We start from the raw sequence: 17,809 nt of genomic DNA, 5'->3' as shown, positions 1-17,809 counted from the left end.
CCTCGTCGGGGCGGGAAGGTAGAACCGCACTCTATGCGGCTCACTCTGGGGTGGCTGAATCAGGGGGTCTCTGTTCCGCGTCCAGGAACCGGATCCGACCCGTCCGCAGTGGCGTCGCCTACGCGTCCCTCTCCAAGACAACCGCGCGAGGCAGGCGGGCCCGCGGGAAAGGGGCAACTGCAGAGAGCACGCGGAGCCGACAGGGGGCGCTGCAGGGCAGAGCAAGGCGAGGGGAGCGCCCGGGGGGGCGGAGCGAGAGCGGGAGGGGCGGGCCCGGCCGGCGGAGTGGGCGTGGCGAGGGCGGCCGGAGATCGCAGGAGCTGATGGGCCCAGGAGGGCCAGGGCCGGCCGAGCCTCTGCTAAGGGAGAAGGGCTAGGGTGACCCAGGACCTGCGCGGAGCCATGGCAGAGGGAAACGAGTGGATCCCAGACAGGACCGAAGCGGGGATGGGGATAGGGCGAGAGCGGGCGATCCGAGGTCACCCTGGACTTGAGCGGAGGGGAGTGGGCGGACTGTGCGGGGTAGGGATCTCAGCTGTGGGCAGTCGAAGGACACGAGGGAGAATCCAGGTGGGGGCGAGTCCACTCTCCAGCGTCCACCCACCTGTCTAGTAAGGAGAGGGCACCTGGTGGAAGGAGCCTAGAGAAACCCATCTGGTTGGTGTGGTGCTAGTTTCTATTCTCGACCCCCACCTGTTTAGCATCCTGGGGGTCTCTGGGAACTCAGTTAATCTGCTAACGAGTTAATAAGGTGAGTCACACTCTTTACAAATCTGGGATTCAAAGTCATCACCTGACTCCTACTCTAGACCCTGATGATTCTGCCCTGCTGGGCGCCATTTGAATAAAGGCATGCCCCCAAAATACTAAGGGTTGGGTCCAGACCACCGGAATAAAGCTAATATGGCAATAAAGTGAGTCACGCCACTTTTTTTTCTCAGTGCATATAAAATTATATTTACACTATACTGTAGTCTGTGCAATAGCATTATGTCTCAAAAAACACATATACCTTCTTTTTTTGAGATGGAGTCTCACTCCGTCGCCCAGGCTGGAGTGCAGTGGCGTGATCTCAGCTCACTGCAACCTCTACTTCCCAGGTTCAAGCAATTCTCCTGCCTCAGACTCCTTAGTAGCTGGAATTACAGGCACGCACCACCACATTCAGCTAATTTTTGTATTTTTAGTAGAGGTGGGGTTTCACCATGTTGGCCAGGCTGGTCTTGAACTCCTGACCTCAAGTGATCCTCCCACCTCGGGTTCCCAAAGTGCTGTGGTTACAGACATGAGCCACAGCACCCAGTCCAATGCACATACCCTAGTTTAAAAATATTCATTGCTAAAAATGTTAGTGATCATCTGAGCCTTTAGTGAGTCATAATCATTTCGCTGGTGGAGCACCTTGCTTTGATGTTGATGGCTGCTGACTGATCAGGGTAGTGGTTGCTGAAGGTTGAGGTGGCCGTAGCAATTTCTTAAAATAAGACAACAGTGAAGTTTGCCTCATCAATTGAGTCTTCCTTTCACAAAAGATTTCTTAATAGCACCCAATGCTGTTTGATAGCATTTAACCCACGACAGAACTTTTTTCAAAATTGGAGTCAGTTCTCTCAATCCCTGCCACTGCTTTATCAACCAAGTTTATGGAATATTCTAAATTGTTCCTTTTCATTTCAAGAATGCTTACAGTGTCTTCACCAGGAGTAGATTCCATTTCTTTGTTCATCCATAGGCAACTCCTCATCCATTCAACTTTTATCATGAATTGCAGCAATTCAGTTTCATCTTCGGGCTCCACTTCTACTTCTCTTGCTATTTCTACCACATCTGCAGTTACCTCCTCCACTGAAGTCTTGAATGCCTCCAAGTCATCCATGAGGATTGGAATCAACTTCTTCCAAACTCCTGTTAGCATGGATATTTTGACCTCCTCCCATCATGAATCACAAATGTTCTTAATGACATTTTGAATGGTGAATCCTATCCAAAAGGTTGAATTTGCCCAGATCCATCAGAGGAATCACTATCTACGCAACTAATGCTTTACAAAATGTATTTTTTCTTTTTTGAGACGGAGTTTCACTCTCGTTGCCCAGGCTGGAGTGCAATGGCATGATCTCGGCTTACTGAAACATCCGACTCCTGGGTTCAAGCGATTCTCCTGTCTCAGCCTCCCGCATAGCCGGGATTACAGGCATGTGCCACCATGCCCAGCTAATTTTTTGTATTTTTAGTAGAGACAGGGTTTGGCTATGTTGGTCAGGCTGGTCTTGAACTCCTGACCTCAGGTAATCCGCCTGCCTCAGCCTCCCAAAGTGCTGGGATTACAGGCTTTGGTAAGCCACCATGCCTGGCCCAAAATGTATTTCTTAAATAATAAGACTTGAAAATCAAAATTACTCCTTGGTCCACAGGCTGCAGAATGGATACTGTATTAGCAAGCATGCAAACAACATTAATCTCCTTGTACATCTCCAGGTGTGACTACTCCTTTCACTTCAACACCTAGAGTCCCTTGTAGGGTTATTAATTAACTCTTATTTCAATATCGTGTGTCTTAGGGAATAGGGAGGTCCTGAGAGGGAGAGAGTTGGGGGAACGGCTGGTCGGTGGAGCAGTCAGAACGCATACAACATTTATTGATTAAGCTTGCCATGTTACATGGGTGTGGTTCATGGTGCCCCAGAACAATTACAATAATATCAAAGATCACTGATCACAGATCACTATAACACATATAATAATAATGACAATGTTTGAAATATTGCAAGAATTACCAAAATGTGATGCAGAGACCCAAAGTGAGCACGTGCTTTTGGGAAAATGGTGCTAACAGACTTGCTTAAAGCAGTGTTGACATAGATCTTCAGTTTCTTTGCTTGGCTTTTCTTAGCCTATTGCTGTCACCTGTATTTCCCAAAACCTTCAATTTCTTTAAAAATTCCACTACTTGTGAAGTGCAATAAATCGAGGCGTGCCTGTATACTGTCTCCTAATAGCCTATCTCCAGCCTCTGCAGGCCCCCTCGGCCCCGCCCCCCCCGCACCCCTGCCCCTGGCACCTTCTCACATCTGAGCTCTGTGTTGTCACCCCATGGAAATGCCACCCTTTAGGGAAGTCCCCAACTTATTCAGTCTATAGCTGTCAGAGCACACAGGTGACCCGTCTATCTTAGCAGCTACTGCAAGTCACTGGTACTTTAATCCAGTCAGCCGCTCAGCCTTTTGGGGAGCATTTATTGAGTCCCTACCGTGTGCCAAGGGAGAGCCAATACTGAGCATAAGCACAGGATTCCTGCCTTCAGGGAGCTTACAGTCTAGCGTGGGAGGCAGAGATTAATCAAACAATCACACATTAAAGAAGTGCCTGGCACCCTGTAGGCCTTCTGCAGGTACCTGGTGAGTGTCCACAGCTGCAGTCAGGGCTGTGAAAGAGGCATGGAGTGGGGGGCACTTCCCTGAGGAGAAGGTGTAAAGGAAAAGCAGGGGTGAACAGGGAGTTGGGGAGGAAGGGCACTCCAGGTATGCAAGTCCGCGTGCTAGAAAGAAGTGTGGCCCTGTGGCCTACAGGAAGACTAGAGGCCAGTGTCACTGGTGCGCAGTGACAGGAAAACAGTTCAAGGTGAGGCTGGAGAGACAGAAGGGCCAGGCAAGCAGGGCCTTTAAGGCCTTGGAAAGTTTTGATACTGGCAGAAGAGCAAAGGGTCACCTACGAAGGCTTTCAGGTAGGGAGAAACTACCCAGCCTGTATTTTGAATTTTTGAGCCTCGAATTGGAAGGTTCACTGAATGAAGTCAGGGAGGCCAGTTGGAGGCTATTGCGAGAGTTAACTGGGTTGGGTCCATCTCCCTACTAAATAGTAAGTGCCCTAGGACAGGACCTGCGCTTGGCACCCTTCCAAAATCACAGAAACACAAACACACACACAGAGCCCAGCCCAAAAAGGTACCCCGCACACGTGTGAAATCAGTAAACAGAGTTACCTAGCAACTTTCAACCCACCAGTTTATGTACACAGGGCCCTGGGGGCCTTGGGAGCAGTGGGGTGGGAAAGGGAGCCAGGCATCCTGCTGACCAGTGTCTCCCACAGTCGAACCTGGGAACGAGGCTCCCGTCTCTCCATTCACTTGCTCCATTAAGTGTTGTTCACGTTCATGGCCTGCAGGTCCACTCCCTGCTCCTGTCAGGGTACACCAGGCTCTGTCCCCAGCCTGCGGCTGCAACAGCCAGGTGTGCTGGCCTCTGCCACACCATCCTGGCTCCTCACCGGTCCTGGTGTCGAAGTGGAGGTGAAGGGGGATGCCGTACTGGAGGCAGGTCATAATGTCCGGGGATGTGGCTGTTCTTGGGTGAGTCATAGTGGCCGGGGGGTAGGCCCGGAGGCAGAGGGGGCTGGGGGCCCACAGAGTCTCGGTCTGGAAACGTACAGGACAGAATGAGAGGGCGAGGCTCCTCCCACTCCTCTCCCACTCCCACCGCTCCCCTCCCCTCTTCAGCCTCTTAAAGGCAAAGAGAAGGAGATGGGTCTCTGTATACATAGCCCAGCTTACCATCAGCTAGTTGTGCGGCTCTGAGCAAAAGGCCCTTAGCGCCTCAGCTGCCAGTGAGAAAGCCACCTCAGCCCGCCCACCTCCCAGGATACCAGGAGACTTCATACCCTGCCTGGCTCTCTACTTTTCTGGGTGCCAACTCCACCCCCCGATGCTATACAACCACCACTTCAATCCTGAGCCCTGCGAGGCAGATACACAGGCTGTTCTTCAGATGAGCACACAGGCTGTGAGAGGCCACCTCGATTCCCCACTGTGCCCGATTTGAGCCCGAGGCTGACCCTGAAGGCCTCACTCTTGCTGCCACATCGTGCCTTCTCCTTCTCCTCTCCCTGTCCCTTCTCTTTTTCTGCCTCCCTTGTCCCATTTCTCTGCCGCTCCTGCCAGTGGAGAGGGAGGGCTCACCGTGGATTAGGGGGCTGGGCTGCTCGTAGGTGCCACTGTCTCTCTGTGGCAGGGGCTGCCGCCGCCTCTGGCTGTCCCGGAGCTGGAGCTGACGAGGCTGCCTGGGGGGAGATCCGGAGCGGGGGCCTTTCATTTCCATGTAGCTGCTCTCCCGGGGGCCCCCTGGCAGGCTGGGCAGGTCCCGGATGGTGGCATAGGGGTTCTCACTGCTCAGGGAAGCCACGCTGGCCCCGAGCCCCTCTTCAGAGATGAGCCCTAAGGATAGAGGAAAGAAGTCAGGCTCCATGGTGGCACTGGTTCCTTAGCCCCCGCTCAGCCGCCTCCCTTGTTGCCCTCTGCCCGTACCTTTATTATAGAATGGGCCTGGGCCATTGCCGTAGCTGTAGCTGCGGTCCAGGTGGCTGCTTCCTGAGGAAGAGACAACGGGCAATCAGCCCTCTGTCCCCTCCCCAGGCTCACACCCCCTCTAGAACTGGGGCCCAGAGCCCCGTCTCCAGACACACTCACTCAGACATGGCGGGATGCTGGGCTGCACACATCCACCCTCACCAGAGACCCTGGACCCCAGCACCTACCCCTGTCCAGAGACCCAGGCCCCCCGGCACCTACCCCTGTCCAGAGACCCAGGCCCCCAGCACCTACCCCTGTCCAGAGACCCAGGCCCCCAGCACCTACCCCTGCCCAGAGACCCAGGACCCCCACACCTACCCCTGTCCAGAGACACAGGCCCCCAGCACCTACCCCTGTCCAGAGACCCAGGTCCCCCAACACCTACCCTTGTCCAGAGGCCCAGGACCCCCGCACCTACCCCTGTCCAGAGACCCAGGACCCCTGGCATCTACCCCTGTCCAGAGACCCAGGCCCCCAGCACCTACTCCTGTCCAGAGACCCAGGCCCCCGGCACCTACCCCTGCCCAGAGACCCAGGCCCCCCGGCACCTGCCCCTGTCCAGAGACCCAGGCCCCCAGCACCTACTCCTGCCCAGAGACCCAGGACCCGGCACCTACCCCTGCCCAGAGACCCAGGCCCCTGACACCTGCCCCTGTCCAGAGACCCAGGCCCCCGGCACCTACCCCTGTCCAGAGACCCAGGACCCCCACACCTACCCCTGTCCAGAGGCCCTGGAGGGTGCTCCCGGCGGTGCTTCCAGTCAGCAGGCAGGGTGGCGTGGTTATCATGCCCGTGGGCCCCACCTGGCCGCTCAGGGGCCTGCAGGCTGGCAAAGAGCTGGCTGGGAACCTGAGAGGGGACGGTGCAGTAGGGAGAGCGAGAGCAAGGACAGGGCTTTCCAGAGAGTCAGGTCTGCGCGCTTCCCTCCACAGGGCACTACTCTCCCAGCACTGACCTTGTTAGGGGGCGGGGGGTTCAGGGAGCACTGCGACAGGGTGTGGTAGCTGGGGTTGGAGTAGTAGTGACTATAGCTCGGAGGGACATCTGCATGACAGACACAAGTGCAGGGCGAGCTCAGCAACGGGCAGCAGTCCAGGAGAGCTGCTCTGTCCCCGGAGATCAGTACTGTGGCCTCGCTGACCTCCCTTCCTCCCTCCTCCCCACTCCTCGGTTTCCCTTTGGGTCATGCCCAGCATCCACTCTTGAGTCTATGAGCCAGCCACTCCTCCGTGCTCCAGGCCCTGTGCCAGCTCACCTGGCATGACATACTCGGAGCCGTCCAGCCGCCCGCTGCTGTAGGCCACTGCCAGGTGGTGGTGCTCCTTGCCTTTTTGCCAATGCCGATAGCCAATGAACAGTGCCACCAGGGCTACCACAAGGGACCCCAGCACTGCAATGCCAATCACTGCACCAAGCGAGTTATAGGCCACTGGAGTGGTAGGCATCACAGTAAAGGGCTCCTGGATTCCTGTGTGGGATGGGGCGGTCACTCAGAATGGCATCTTGGCTCTGCTGCATGGGAGAGGTGCCCAAGAGGAAGGCAGGGACAGTATGAGGGACCTAGGTCCCAGTTCCTGGGGGACAATGGGTAGAAAGGAGGAGGCGAAGAACTCACCAATCCTGCAAGGTGCGCCACTGTGCCCGGGGGGACATACACAGGCCCCAGTCTCTGGGTGGCACTTTTCCCCAGGACCACACTGGCATGGCTGGGAGCAGTTAGCACCAAATGTCCACAGAGGGCAACCTGGGGAGACAGCCAAGGAGGCAGGCAGGCATCAGGGGGCCAGGAAACTCTAGTCTCCTTTCTGGGTGAGGGCTAAGTTGGGGCAGGGGCACGGAGTTCCCCTTCTGTTGGTACCTTGCAAGCAGTGGGGTCCAGTCCATCCTGGGGGGCAGATACAGCTCCCATCCTGGGGATGGCAGGTCCCACCATGGTGACATTGGCAGGGTTGGGCACAGTTTTCTCCCCAGTGTCCTGGAGGGCATGCTACAGGAGACAAGGGGCCTGTATGGTGGGGCGGGTACAGCCCCTCCCGGATGAACTCTTAGCCACCAGCATCACTTAAGTCTTTAGCTCAGCTTTGGTCTCCCTGGGGACACCAAGACTTTGAACAGTATCTGCAACCAATGACTGACAAATGATTATTTCCGGCCCCATCTCCCCCTCCCGAGCTCCAGACCCACGTGCCCACCTCCCTACTCCACATCTGCACTTGACTGTGTAATAGCCACTTCAAACAAACGCATTCTGTGCCACACACCCAAAGGCTTCCGAGCTACCCCGCGTGGGTGTCCGTTTGCTTTTTAACGTAAGAGAGAAGTAAACATCTATCCTATGTAAGGCATTGTTATTGTGTGTCTGACACTAGCAATAATCTAATAGTAGTTGTAGCCAGATTCTATGGAAAAACTCTTCGCCAAGATGACTTCCTTTTCTACCCTGCCTGCTGGTAAACCGAAATTTAGCCTTCTTCATAACAGCCTGTTTCCTCTTTCCAAACTCGTTTTACTTGGCTTTTTTGCACTAAGCTTTTCCATGATCTTCATATATTTTTGTGGGGGAAAGGCTCACAAAATAAAGAAATACATGTATTTATTAGTATATAAATAAAAATAAACTGAAAAATGCAAAAGAAAAAAAGGCCAGGTGTGGTGGCTCACGCCTGTAATCCCAGCACTCTGAGAGGGCGAGGCGGGTGGATGACCTGAGGTCAGGAGTTTGAGACCAGCCTGGCCAACATGATGAAACCCCATCTCCATTAAAACTACAAAAATCAGCCTGGTGTGGTGGCACATGCCTGTAATCCCAGCTACTAGGGAGGCTGAGGCAAAAGAATTACTTGAACCAGAGGCGGAGGTTGCAGTGAGCTATCACACCTCTGCACTCTAGCCTGGGTGACAGAATGAGACTCAGTCTCAAAAAAAAAAGCAGGCAAGCAGGAACACATCCCAGGCTAAGCCTATGATTTCCCCTGCTCCCATAAAAATACTGTTCTTCCCAGGCTTCCCATGCAGAAGGGCAGTAAATTGTTTTTTCCCCTGAGCTGTTCACTGTTGCATCCTTAGCACTGAAAACAGTACCCAGCAGGTAGGCAGTGCCCAGTAAATATTTGCTCAAGGTGGGCCCAAGGATTTTATACCCAGGAACTGCGAGACAGAGGCCTCCCAACCTCAGCGCCCCCTCTCAGCATGCACATGTGCTCAGACACACAAGCTACCACATACGCTGGGAGCAGTCAGGGCCCGTCCAGCCAGCCAGGCAGTAGCACGTCCCGTTCGAGGGGTGGCAGGAGGAGTGGTTCCCGCACTTGCAGGGCACACAGCGTTTGCCGTAGCGGCCAGGCTGACAGGCTGGGAGAAAGGGGCACTGGTGACTGGGGGCAGAGGCCAACTCTCAATCCGCCCTTACCCCACTGTCTCCCTCCCTCCTTCCCACTGCAGTAACTAGGCTGAAGACGGGTCAGAGGAAGAGACCAAGGGGGATGCAGAGGGGAGAGCTCTGGCATCTGACACCACACTGCCCCCTGCTGGTGGCAGGTGGAGGGGGCAGTAGGGAGCCTCACATCTCTGGCAGGAGGGGCCTCGGAATCCGGGTGCACACACACAGTTGCCATTCTCAGGGAGGCAAGTGCCCCCATTCTTGCAGGTGCAGGTGTTGCTACAGTTGACTCCCCATAAGCCCTCAGGGCAGGGCAGGTGGCAGCGGGTGCCTGTGGGAGACAGCAGTCAGGTGTGCCTGGATGGGCCCCCTTCAGTTCCAGTGGGCTCTTCTGGACACATTTCCTATGGGGTGCATCCCCCAATCCACAGTAGGCCTGGGGCCCCAGAATGCTCACCCATCCAGCCAGCCTCACACTGACAGCGTCCATGAACCGGGTCACAGCCATCAGAGTGGTCACAGTCACAGCGACTGGCACAACCTTCTCCAAATTGCCCCTTCTTGGAAAAGGAGTGGAGAGCAAATAGGCCAGTCAGCTGGGGGACACCATGCCCTCCCTCCCCCAGGCAGGCAGGCTGTGCAGCACTCACCGGGCAGGGCAGCTGGCAGCGGGCCCCATGCCACCCAGGGGTGCAGGTACAGGCTCCAGTTTGGGGGCTGCAGACTCCCTCGTGGGCACACTGGCAGCTGGCATTGCAACCGAAGCCCCAGGTTCCGGATGGGCAGGGCACAGAGCAGTTACCACGCTGCCAACCTGGAGGAGGGGCCTGGTAGGTAGGCATGGGGACCCAGCTCCCCTCCTGAGCAAGCACACAGTGGGAGCTGGCTGGGACAGATCCTACTATGCTATGAGCTGGGTGGGTGGGGTGTTCACGGCACCATACAGGAGAAAAGCCTACGAACTATTCGATGCTGAGCAGAAGCCTAACTGCCTTCCAGTGAGGTACCACCCCATTCTGGGGCTGGGGTGCCTTCTGCAAAATAAAGGGGATGGCAGTATACCCAAATGCTTGCAGGGGTCCCATCAGGTGGCTAAATGAGTTCCACAGAGGATGTGCCAGACAACAGGGAGTAGTGGGGACTGAAGATGGGAGACTTGTTGAACTTAATGGAGAGCTAGCCAAACAGAACACAGCTGTATCAGAATCCAGCCTGAAGGTTGCCCACGTGCCACGCTGGCAGATCTGAGGCCCTTCCCAGCACCGCAATTGTGTTTATGACTAAAGGTGAGGGATGTTCACCAGGGAGGTGTCTTTTGGCCTCGGCCTTCAAGGACAAGTAAGATATTTGTGGTTGAAGAAAGCAAAGTGGATATTCCAGGAAGGAAATAGCCTGGACGCTTTCCCTCCGTCCAGCTGCTGCCCCCTCCACCCTTACCCTGCAGCCACTCCCCCGCCCTTGGCCTACCCATACTCTTGGACTCGCCCTTCTTCCCTTGCCCTTCCCCCAGTCCCTCAAGTCTTCTCTCTGGGGAACTCCATCCAGTTACCTTCCTTGCAGACGCACTCGCCGTCGATGGGTGAGCAAGCGATGGCATTTTCACAGGAGCAGCGTGAGGAACAGTTGACACCGTAAGTGTCCAGAGGACAAAGACTAGCACAGTGAGGGCCCTGAAAAAGGGTGAGCGGTGAGAGGGGCGGCCCATTCCTTGGCCTCTCCGCCGGCCTGTCTTCCTCGCAGCGGGGCGCACCTCACCGTGTAGCCCGGCGCGCACTGGCAGAGGCCGCTAGCAGCCTGGCAGACGCCGCCGTGCAGGCAGAGACAGTGCTCCTGGCACCCCGGCCCGTGCGTGTCCTGCGGGCAGCTCTCATTGCAGTGGAGGCCCGCCCAGCCCGGCAGGCAGGAGCACTCCCCGTTCATCGGGTGGCAGCTGGGGGCGGAGGCGGGGGCGCGGCGCGGTCTGAGCTGGGCCAGGGCAGACCGGCTTCCCCGACCCCTCCGCGTAGTGGGATTCGCACATCGCTGGGGCAAGGGGGCCACTAGGGAGGCTCCGCGCTATTCCGAAAACGGGATTGAGGCAAGTAGTAGTACCCCAGGCTCCTCCCGGCCCCCGAGGCCCCTCCCTTTCCCCTTCTGTGACACCCGTCCCCCTTGGATATGCCCCTGGCGCTGTGGCGACCTCCGCCCGAAGACCTCTCCATTGGCCTCCTGATCCGTTGACCACGTGTCCCGCGGCCCACCTGAGGCTGTGCTCCGGGTCGCAGGTGCAGGGGGCCTGGCAGCTGAGACCGTAGAAGCCGTCGGGGCAGAGGCGCTCAGTGCAGCGGTCCCCGGTGAAGCCGTGTTCGCACAGACACGCGCCGTTGGCGGGGAAGCAGCGGGCGTCCGGGCCGCAGTCGCACGTCTCAGCACAGTCCTGCCCGAAACGCCCCACCGGGCACTCCTCCCGGCACCTGGGCACCTAGCCGAGTGAGCCTGGTGGCTCCCCACCTCCTTCCGCCCACCTCCCCTCTGCGCCACGCCACTCACCTATCCCCAGTGTAACCCGGAGCGCAGCGGCACTGACCCGTGAATCGGTCGCAGAGGCCGCCGTTGTGACAGCGACATTTCTGGGAGCAGTTCGGTCCGTGGAAGCCCTCTGGGCAGGGCAAGGAGCAGATGATGCCCTGTGAGGATGAGAGGTCAACAGGGCCAGGCACCCATCCTCCTCCCCAAGGCCACAGTATCCCTGACACCCCCATACCCACAGAGCTCACCCCTCACTCACACCCTCCTTGGAGCCCTGCTTAGCACCATCCACAGAATACACCCCACACCCCATGCCCACAGGCCCCACCCTCCATACCATCCAGCCAGGGGGACAGCTGCAGGAGCCCTTCAGGGCTTGGAAGACACCTCCATTTTGGCAAGGATGGGTGCTGGGGCAGAAGAAGCCAGCAGTGCCCTGGGGGCAGGACAGTTCACAGCTGCAGGACAGAGCAGGTGAGGTCAGCATGCAAACAAGCAATAACCGCTTCCCCTCTTGCCTCCAAGGGCTGTCCCCCCTCCCACCACCACCTCAGGACTTAGTGATTCACACTTCCTCTTCCCTGCTGGGGACTATCAGTCAGAAAGCAAAGGGTTCCAGGACTGGAAATGGCAGGGACACCCTAGCACAGCAGGTGGGGGTAAGCAAGAGCCAGGAGTGGCATGGCACGTGTGCCTCCTGGGTGTCCGCCTCCTCACCTGCTCTCGGGAATACCTGTGCTTCTGCAATGGGCTGAATTCCACGAGGGCCTCCACAAGGCCCCATCCTGATTTCCACCTAGGTGCACCTGCCCCCTCCTGGGACTCCCCAGCTCCCCCTGCACCCCGCCTTGCAACAGGGTTCTCTAGGTCCTTGTCCCAGCCTCCTTTTACAGCACGCCTCCACACACGTGCTGCTTGATGTTATCTTCACAGCCACCTTCCATGTAGACAATACTATTCCCGTTTTACAGACAGCAAACAAGCTCATGAAGCGTCAGTGGTTTGCTCATTCCACTAGTGAGGTGGGATAGGATCCACTGGGACCACGGTCCTGGCCTCCACACCCTCCCCACATTTGGCGCCCTGTCTGAGCCACCTCATTTCCCCGTGTATGTGTGTGTGCCCCTGTGTCTGCGACCTCGTTAATGTGTCATTCTCCCCATTACACACCTGGGCCCAGTTCTCTCTGCCGGGCAGAAGCAGGCTCCAGTCTGGGGATCGCAGGGTGCCCCATGGCACTGGCAGCGGAACTGGCAGGCAGGGCCATAGTACCCAGGGGTACAGGGTTGAAGGCAGTTTGGGGGCTGCAGACCAGAAAGGCAAGCACATACCCCACTCTTGGGATCACAGGAGCTGTTGCCGCAGATGCAGGGCTTGTCACACTGTGGCCCCCACATTCCTGGGGCACACTCTATGGGATAAGGAGGCAGGAAGGGGGTCACCAGGGGTCTAGCCCATCCCTGGCCTCCAGTTAGCCCCCGCCTCTGTCTCCCAGCCCCTACACCCCACTGTGTCTTCCACATCTCCAGAAAAGGCAGCTGGAAGCAAGGGGCTCTCAAAGATAATTGCCCTGGAGTCCTAAGCTCCTGTGCCCTGGTAGGGAGGGTGTGCCCGAGGGTCCTGTGGCCCCAAAGGCACAAGAGGCCACTCCCTGGGGTCAGTAGCCACTCACCACTGGAACAGTCGTCGCCCCGCCAGCCTGGTACACATTGGCACTGATTGGGTGCCACACAACGGCCATGGACACACTCCTGGGCACAGAGCGCTGGGACAGAGATGGATGTGAGTGAGCAGATGTGTCCACCTCTGCCCCTACCCAGCTTTTATCTTGCAAAGCCTAACCCCGCCATCTTCCAACACCAGGGACCAGAAGTTCTCCAAGCCCCGAAGCTGCCTCTAAGATAAAGAAAGACTGAGGGGCAGCAACTCGGGGTGGGGGGGGAACTTAGCAAGATGCCAGGGTTTGTGGGTTCCCGTTCCTTTTTGTGAATTTGTCTGAGCACTTCGTTGAGAAAAGGCTTTGGGGGAGAGCCACAGAAGGGGGCTGGACATGGATGCTGTCCAGAGAGAGGGCAGGTGAGGGTCGGGATGGGTCAGGCTGGAGAGCTGTGTTCCCAGGGGCTAGTGATGGGCAGTGGCTGAGGGAAGTGGGAGGAGGAGGAAGGCAGGCTCCGGTCATTACAGGGTGCTGGGAGAGGGTGCAGTGGGCAGGAGAGACTGGATGGTGACAAGTCAGAGACCAATAGCAATAGAGAGTCAGGGACAGGAAGAGACAGAGGCAGACCCAGACACCAAGTCCTCAGACACACAGTGACAGAGAGACGGAGACAGACCAGAGACAGAAGGAGAGCTCTAGGGCAGACAGCGACACGGAGACAAGGCTGAGGGGCCTGGAGAGGGGGAGAGGACACCCAGGTGGCTGGAGAGAGGGGTGTGAAGTGCTGATGGAGAGGGAAGTGCTGACCCTGATCCCGGGGACAAGGCCAGGGAGCGAGGAGGAAGAGGAGAAAACCCAAAAGGGCAGAGGAGTAACCCCACCCTAGTGGGGGCCAGGAGGGACTCAGAAGAGTGGGCTAAGCTCCTCCCATTCCATTGCCCCACACCCCCAGCCCCACAGTGGACTCACGGACGCAGAAGCCACTGCTCTCGTAGAATCCGTGACAGCACTGCAGGCGCTGACGGTGGTCCGTTTTCACCACCTGACGGTACACGGTCCGGTACACAACCCTAAGGAGACCAGGAAGGCGGCCCTCAGCCCTCCCGGCTGTCCGCCCTCACAACAGTGTGGCCAGGGCGGGGTAGGGGGTGGCACCACCTAACACTCTGGGCTGGGGGAGCATTGAAAGGGCATTTCCTGGCCAGGCGCGGTGGCTCATGCCTGCAATCCCAGCACTTTGCGGGGCCAAGACAGGTAGATCACCAGGTCAGGAGTTTGAGACCAGCCTGGCCAAGATGGTGAAACCCTGTCTCTACTAAAAATATAAAAATTAGCCAGCGGCGGCGGCGGGCGCCTGTGATCCCGGCTCCTTGGGAGGCTGAGGCAGGAGAATTGCTCGAACCAGGGAGGTGGAGATTTTGGTGAGTCAAGATCGTGTCACTGCACTCTAGCCTGGGCGACAGAGCAAGACTCTGCCTTAAAAAAAAGAAAGAAAAGGCATTCCCTGTTTGAGGTTGCAATGAGCAACCATCTCGCCACTGCACTCCAACCTGGGTGACAGAGTGAAACCTTGTCTATTAAAAAAAGAAAGAGCATTTCCTTCTTGCCCCCCTCACACAGGCACATACTGTAATATGCATGTGCACCCTAAACACGCATACACACATACATCCACACACACACGAACCCCACACAGGCCACACAGAATGAGTCCTGAGAAGCCAGGAGTTTCCTCAGAGTTTCTGAGAAGCGACCAGGGACAGAGGGCCAGGGACCAGGCCGAGGCAGCGACTCAGGCAGCCCACCCACCCATGGAGGATGACGAGCACTCACGTGGGCTGGGGGCAAGTATGGGCGCCCTCCCAGGGGCGCTCGCAGGGCTCCGAGGGGAGCAGACTGAAGGGGCGGGAGTGGGACTCCTTGCTGGTGGTGGTGAAGCTGCAAGACAGGAACAGGGTCAGGGCGGAGGTCAGGGAGAGGCCTGAGCGACACAGCAGGGAACGGCCAACAGGGCTTGGCCACAGTGGGGAATCCACAGCCCAATAATGGGGCTGGCTCCCCAAGCCTAGGATGGGACCCCCATCCTGTCCCCCACTCTCAAGTCTGAAGGGCTCCTCCCAGAGCTGGAAGGTTCCTGGGATTCCCTCCGTCAGAGCCCCCTTCCCACTCGATTGGACCAGGGCCTTCCGTATTTCTCTCCCCACACTACCCGCCCTGCATGGGAAAGGTGAGTGAGAACCGAATCCTGGGCCCAGCTGGTGGAGATGGGCTGGGTCATTTCCGGCTATATTCTGCCCTGGGTCTTGTGTCCCTGCCCTGTTCCCTTTGCTCCCCCTGGGCCAGCCCCTCTGCTTGCTCCACCATGAATGGCTCCCACTCTGCACTCTGTTCTGAAGCTGGCCTCCCAAAAGGACTAAGGGATGGGGACAGAGAAAGGATGGGTCAGAGACAGGACAGAGACTGAGACAACGTCAGAGACGGGGCTGCAGTCAGCAGCAACCCATAAAGAGAAGTAGAGAGAGCAGAAACAGAGAAACAGGCGGGAGGGGAGAGGCTGGAGAGAAGGAAGGAGGTAAAGGAGAGGACCCCCATAGGGACAGTAGGGACAACCGGAAGCTAGGGCTTGGTGCCCTCAAGGCGCAGCAGGGGCCCTCTCACCTTTCCCAGAAGCTGCAGGTGTTGGGATCACTGGGGTTGAGAGTTCTAGCCAGCCCCAGGCCCAGGGCCAGGAGAAGGAGAGGGCGCAGAGACGGTGACATTGCAGAGGCCTGCCCCAGGGCTGGCACAGAGCGGGCAGGGGCGCTGCAGCGAGCAGCCTGGAGGACCTGTCTGCAGAGATCTGAGCCGTGGGCCTGCAGAAGAGACCAGACTGCAGCCCAGTGTCCTGTGGCCCCTTGCTCTGGGCTCCAGCTCCCCACCTCACTCCTGGACCGCAGTCACTTCCATGCCTCTGGTCTTTGCTCATGAATTACCCTCACGTTTCATTCACCCGGAGTTCTCATCTTTCAAGGTCTAACCCAGGTGCCACCCCTTCTCTCCTCCTCTTCCTGACCCTCAATGGCAGACAACCCCACTCATTGCTTCTTGGGGTCCCAGTACCCACTGTTCCAGTGCCTGCTCCCTGGCCATCATCCCTGAATCCCCAGCCCCCAGCCTAGGCCCTTCCCAGGGCACTCTGATATTTGTACCAAAGTGTGAGACTGGAAGCAGTGAGGGGAAGTGATGAGGCTCAGTCAGAGAAAGAACTTTCCAAGTCAGAGCAGCTCAGGAATGGAATTGGCTACCTCAGGTGGTGAGCTCCCCATCACTGGATGTATGCAGGCAGAAGCCAAAACCAGCCTGATGCAATACTGTCAGGGGTTTCCTGTTCTATGTGGTGGGAATGGGGCTAGGTCTAGGTGACCTCCCAACCAGTGGTGTCCTGGAGCCAGCTCATGCAGGCTCAGAGAGCCAATGGTACACATCTCTTCCTAGCAACGTGTTCAATGACGTCACGTGAGTAGCTTGGAATCAGGCATGGGGGTTATTTACACCAGAGAAACTAGCAAACACTACAACCCAAGGCCAGTCCCCACCTCCCGCAGTCAGTAGTGACACCTCAGCCAGCACACTACACCCAGCTCTAGGGGCCATCGCCTGAGGAGGTCGCCAACCTGGTGACCTTGCATTTAAGGAAAAGCTCCCGCCTCCCTCACACCCTGTTGGCCATTTGGAAATGGGGTCCTCTCCATCCCCACCACCCCTGGCTCCCAGGACGTCATACAGCTCTGCTCCCTCAGCTCCCGAGCTCAGGAGAGGCTGACCTCCCGCAGCGCCCACCCCCGCGGCCGGCTTCAGGTTCTGTGTTCTGTGTTCCCAAAACTCGCTCTGGCTCCCTGCTCTACACTCCCCGAGGCGCCCACATCTGCTTATAATTTTTCTGAGAAGAGAGAAAGGTCACGGTTGCTGGCCCCTTACCCCCATGAGTATCTCTGGAATGCTGGCCCCACCCCACACCCCACACCCACACACTCCCAGGGCCCCCACAGCCCCTCTCAGCCCCAAGGAAGGCAGCCCCTCCTTCCCTCCAGGTCTAGGCTCCTAACTTAACTCCATCTCAACGCCATGCTCCTCCTCCATGTTTAACCTGCCAGCAGCCTTTCATCCAGGAGGCTGGCCCACCCCTCCTCCCAGTGCCAGCGTCTACCCACCCCTCCAGTGCAGCCCAGCCACGGTACCCCATCGCGCCCCCCTCCAGTGCAGCCCAGCCACCATACCCCATCACGCCCCCCTCTGGCTGAATCTCAGCCTCTAGCCTCCTCTATGCTTCCTCCCATCCATCCTCAGTCCCCAAGTAACTCACCAGGTGAGACCTGCCCACAGCTCAGCCCTGGGGCCTGGGGCCTGGGGGCCAGGGAATGTCGGAGGGGAATCCCAGCGTTCAGGATATGAAGCCTGAAAACAGGAAACAGAGCCTGACTAGGATGAGGGACAGCAGGCGCATGACGGGGCTGGCTCCGTCCTCCCACCATTCTGAACGCAGTGGGGCGCATAGGAAAGGGCCGTGACCAGAAGCCTCTTTCTGGCTGCTTGTCTCCAGAGCTGACACTGCGGCTCCCTCTGCAGGGGAGAGGCCAGGGTCAGGAGTGCCCTAGAGACGCTCCCCAGAGTGTCCCAGCGCTCCCCTCACATCACCCATACACGTCCCCACTCCTGGAGTCATCCCTTCTCCCAGCGTCCTCAAACCGTCCCCTCCCACCCTGCCCTGCTCCAGCCATCTTCCCAGGCCCAGTGCCCACTCCAGGGCTCGCTCTGCCTGGCTCCAGCTAACCTTCTCCCCACCTCTTCCTCCGCATGGTTGGCAGCCAAGGCCATGGGCAGGACCCTGAGCCCTACCTCCATCCATCTCTGCCTCGTCTCTCCGCCTCCACACTCCCCTCTT

At 57.7% G+C, this 17,809-nt stretch overlaps 1 protein-coding gene across 1 annotated transcript; it reads right to left on the bottom strand.

Moving 5' to 3' along the window:
* Window positions 1–3,061: 3,061 nt before the first annotated feature.
* PEAR1 (platelet endothelial aggregation receptor 1) lies at window positions 3,062–16,871 on the bottom strand. Its single transcript, XM_012449786.3, has 22 exons — window positions 15,547–16,871; window positions 14,722–14,826; window positions 13,858–13,958; window positions 12,904–12,996; window positions 12,402–12,642; window positions 11,569–11,689; window positions 11,253–11,389; window positions 10,964–11,176; window positions 10,479–10,653; window positions 10,273–10,393; window positions 9,374–9,537; window positions 9,181–9,283; window positions 8,908–9,054; window positions 8,570–8,695; window positions 7,203–7,331; window positions 6,960–7,088; window positions 6,600–6,812; window positions 6,300–6,388; window positions 6,061–6,193; window positions 5,300–5,362; window positions 4,955–5,209; window positions 3,062–4,414 (listed from the first exon to the last, which is right to left on the bottom strand). Exons 1-22 carry the CDS (start codon window positions 15,645–15,647, stop codon window positions 4,263–4,265), a joined length of 3,111 nt encoding a protein of 1,036 aa, XP_012305209.3. The 5' UTR covers window positions 15,648–16,871; the 3' UTR covers window positions 3,062–4,262.
* Window positions 16,872–17,809: the final 938 nt, after the last annotated feature.

The sequence above is a fragment of the Aotus nancymaae genome, unplaced genomic scaffold, assembly GCF_030222135.1.
Source record: "Aotus nancymaae isolate 86718 unplaced genomic scaffold, 86718_ANA_hifiasm-v0.15.2.pri h1tg000108l, whole genome shotgun sequence".
Lineage (NCBI taxonomy): Eukaryota > Metazoa > Chordata > Mammalia > Primates > Aotidae > Aotus > Aotus nancymaae.
The sequence above is the reverse complement of the archived record's forward strand: the minus strand, read 5'-3'. Positions and strand labels throughout refer to the sequence as shown.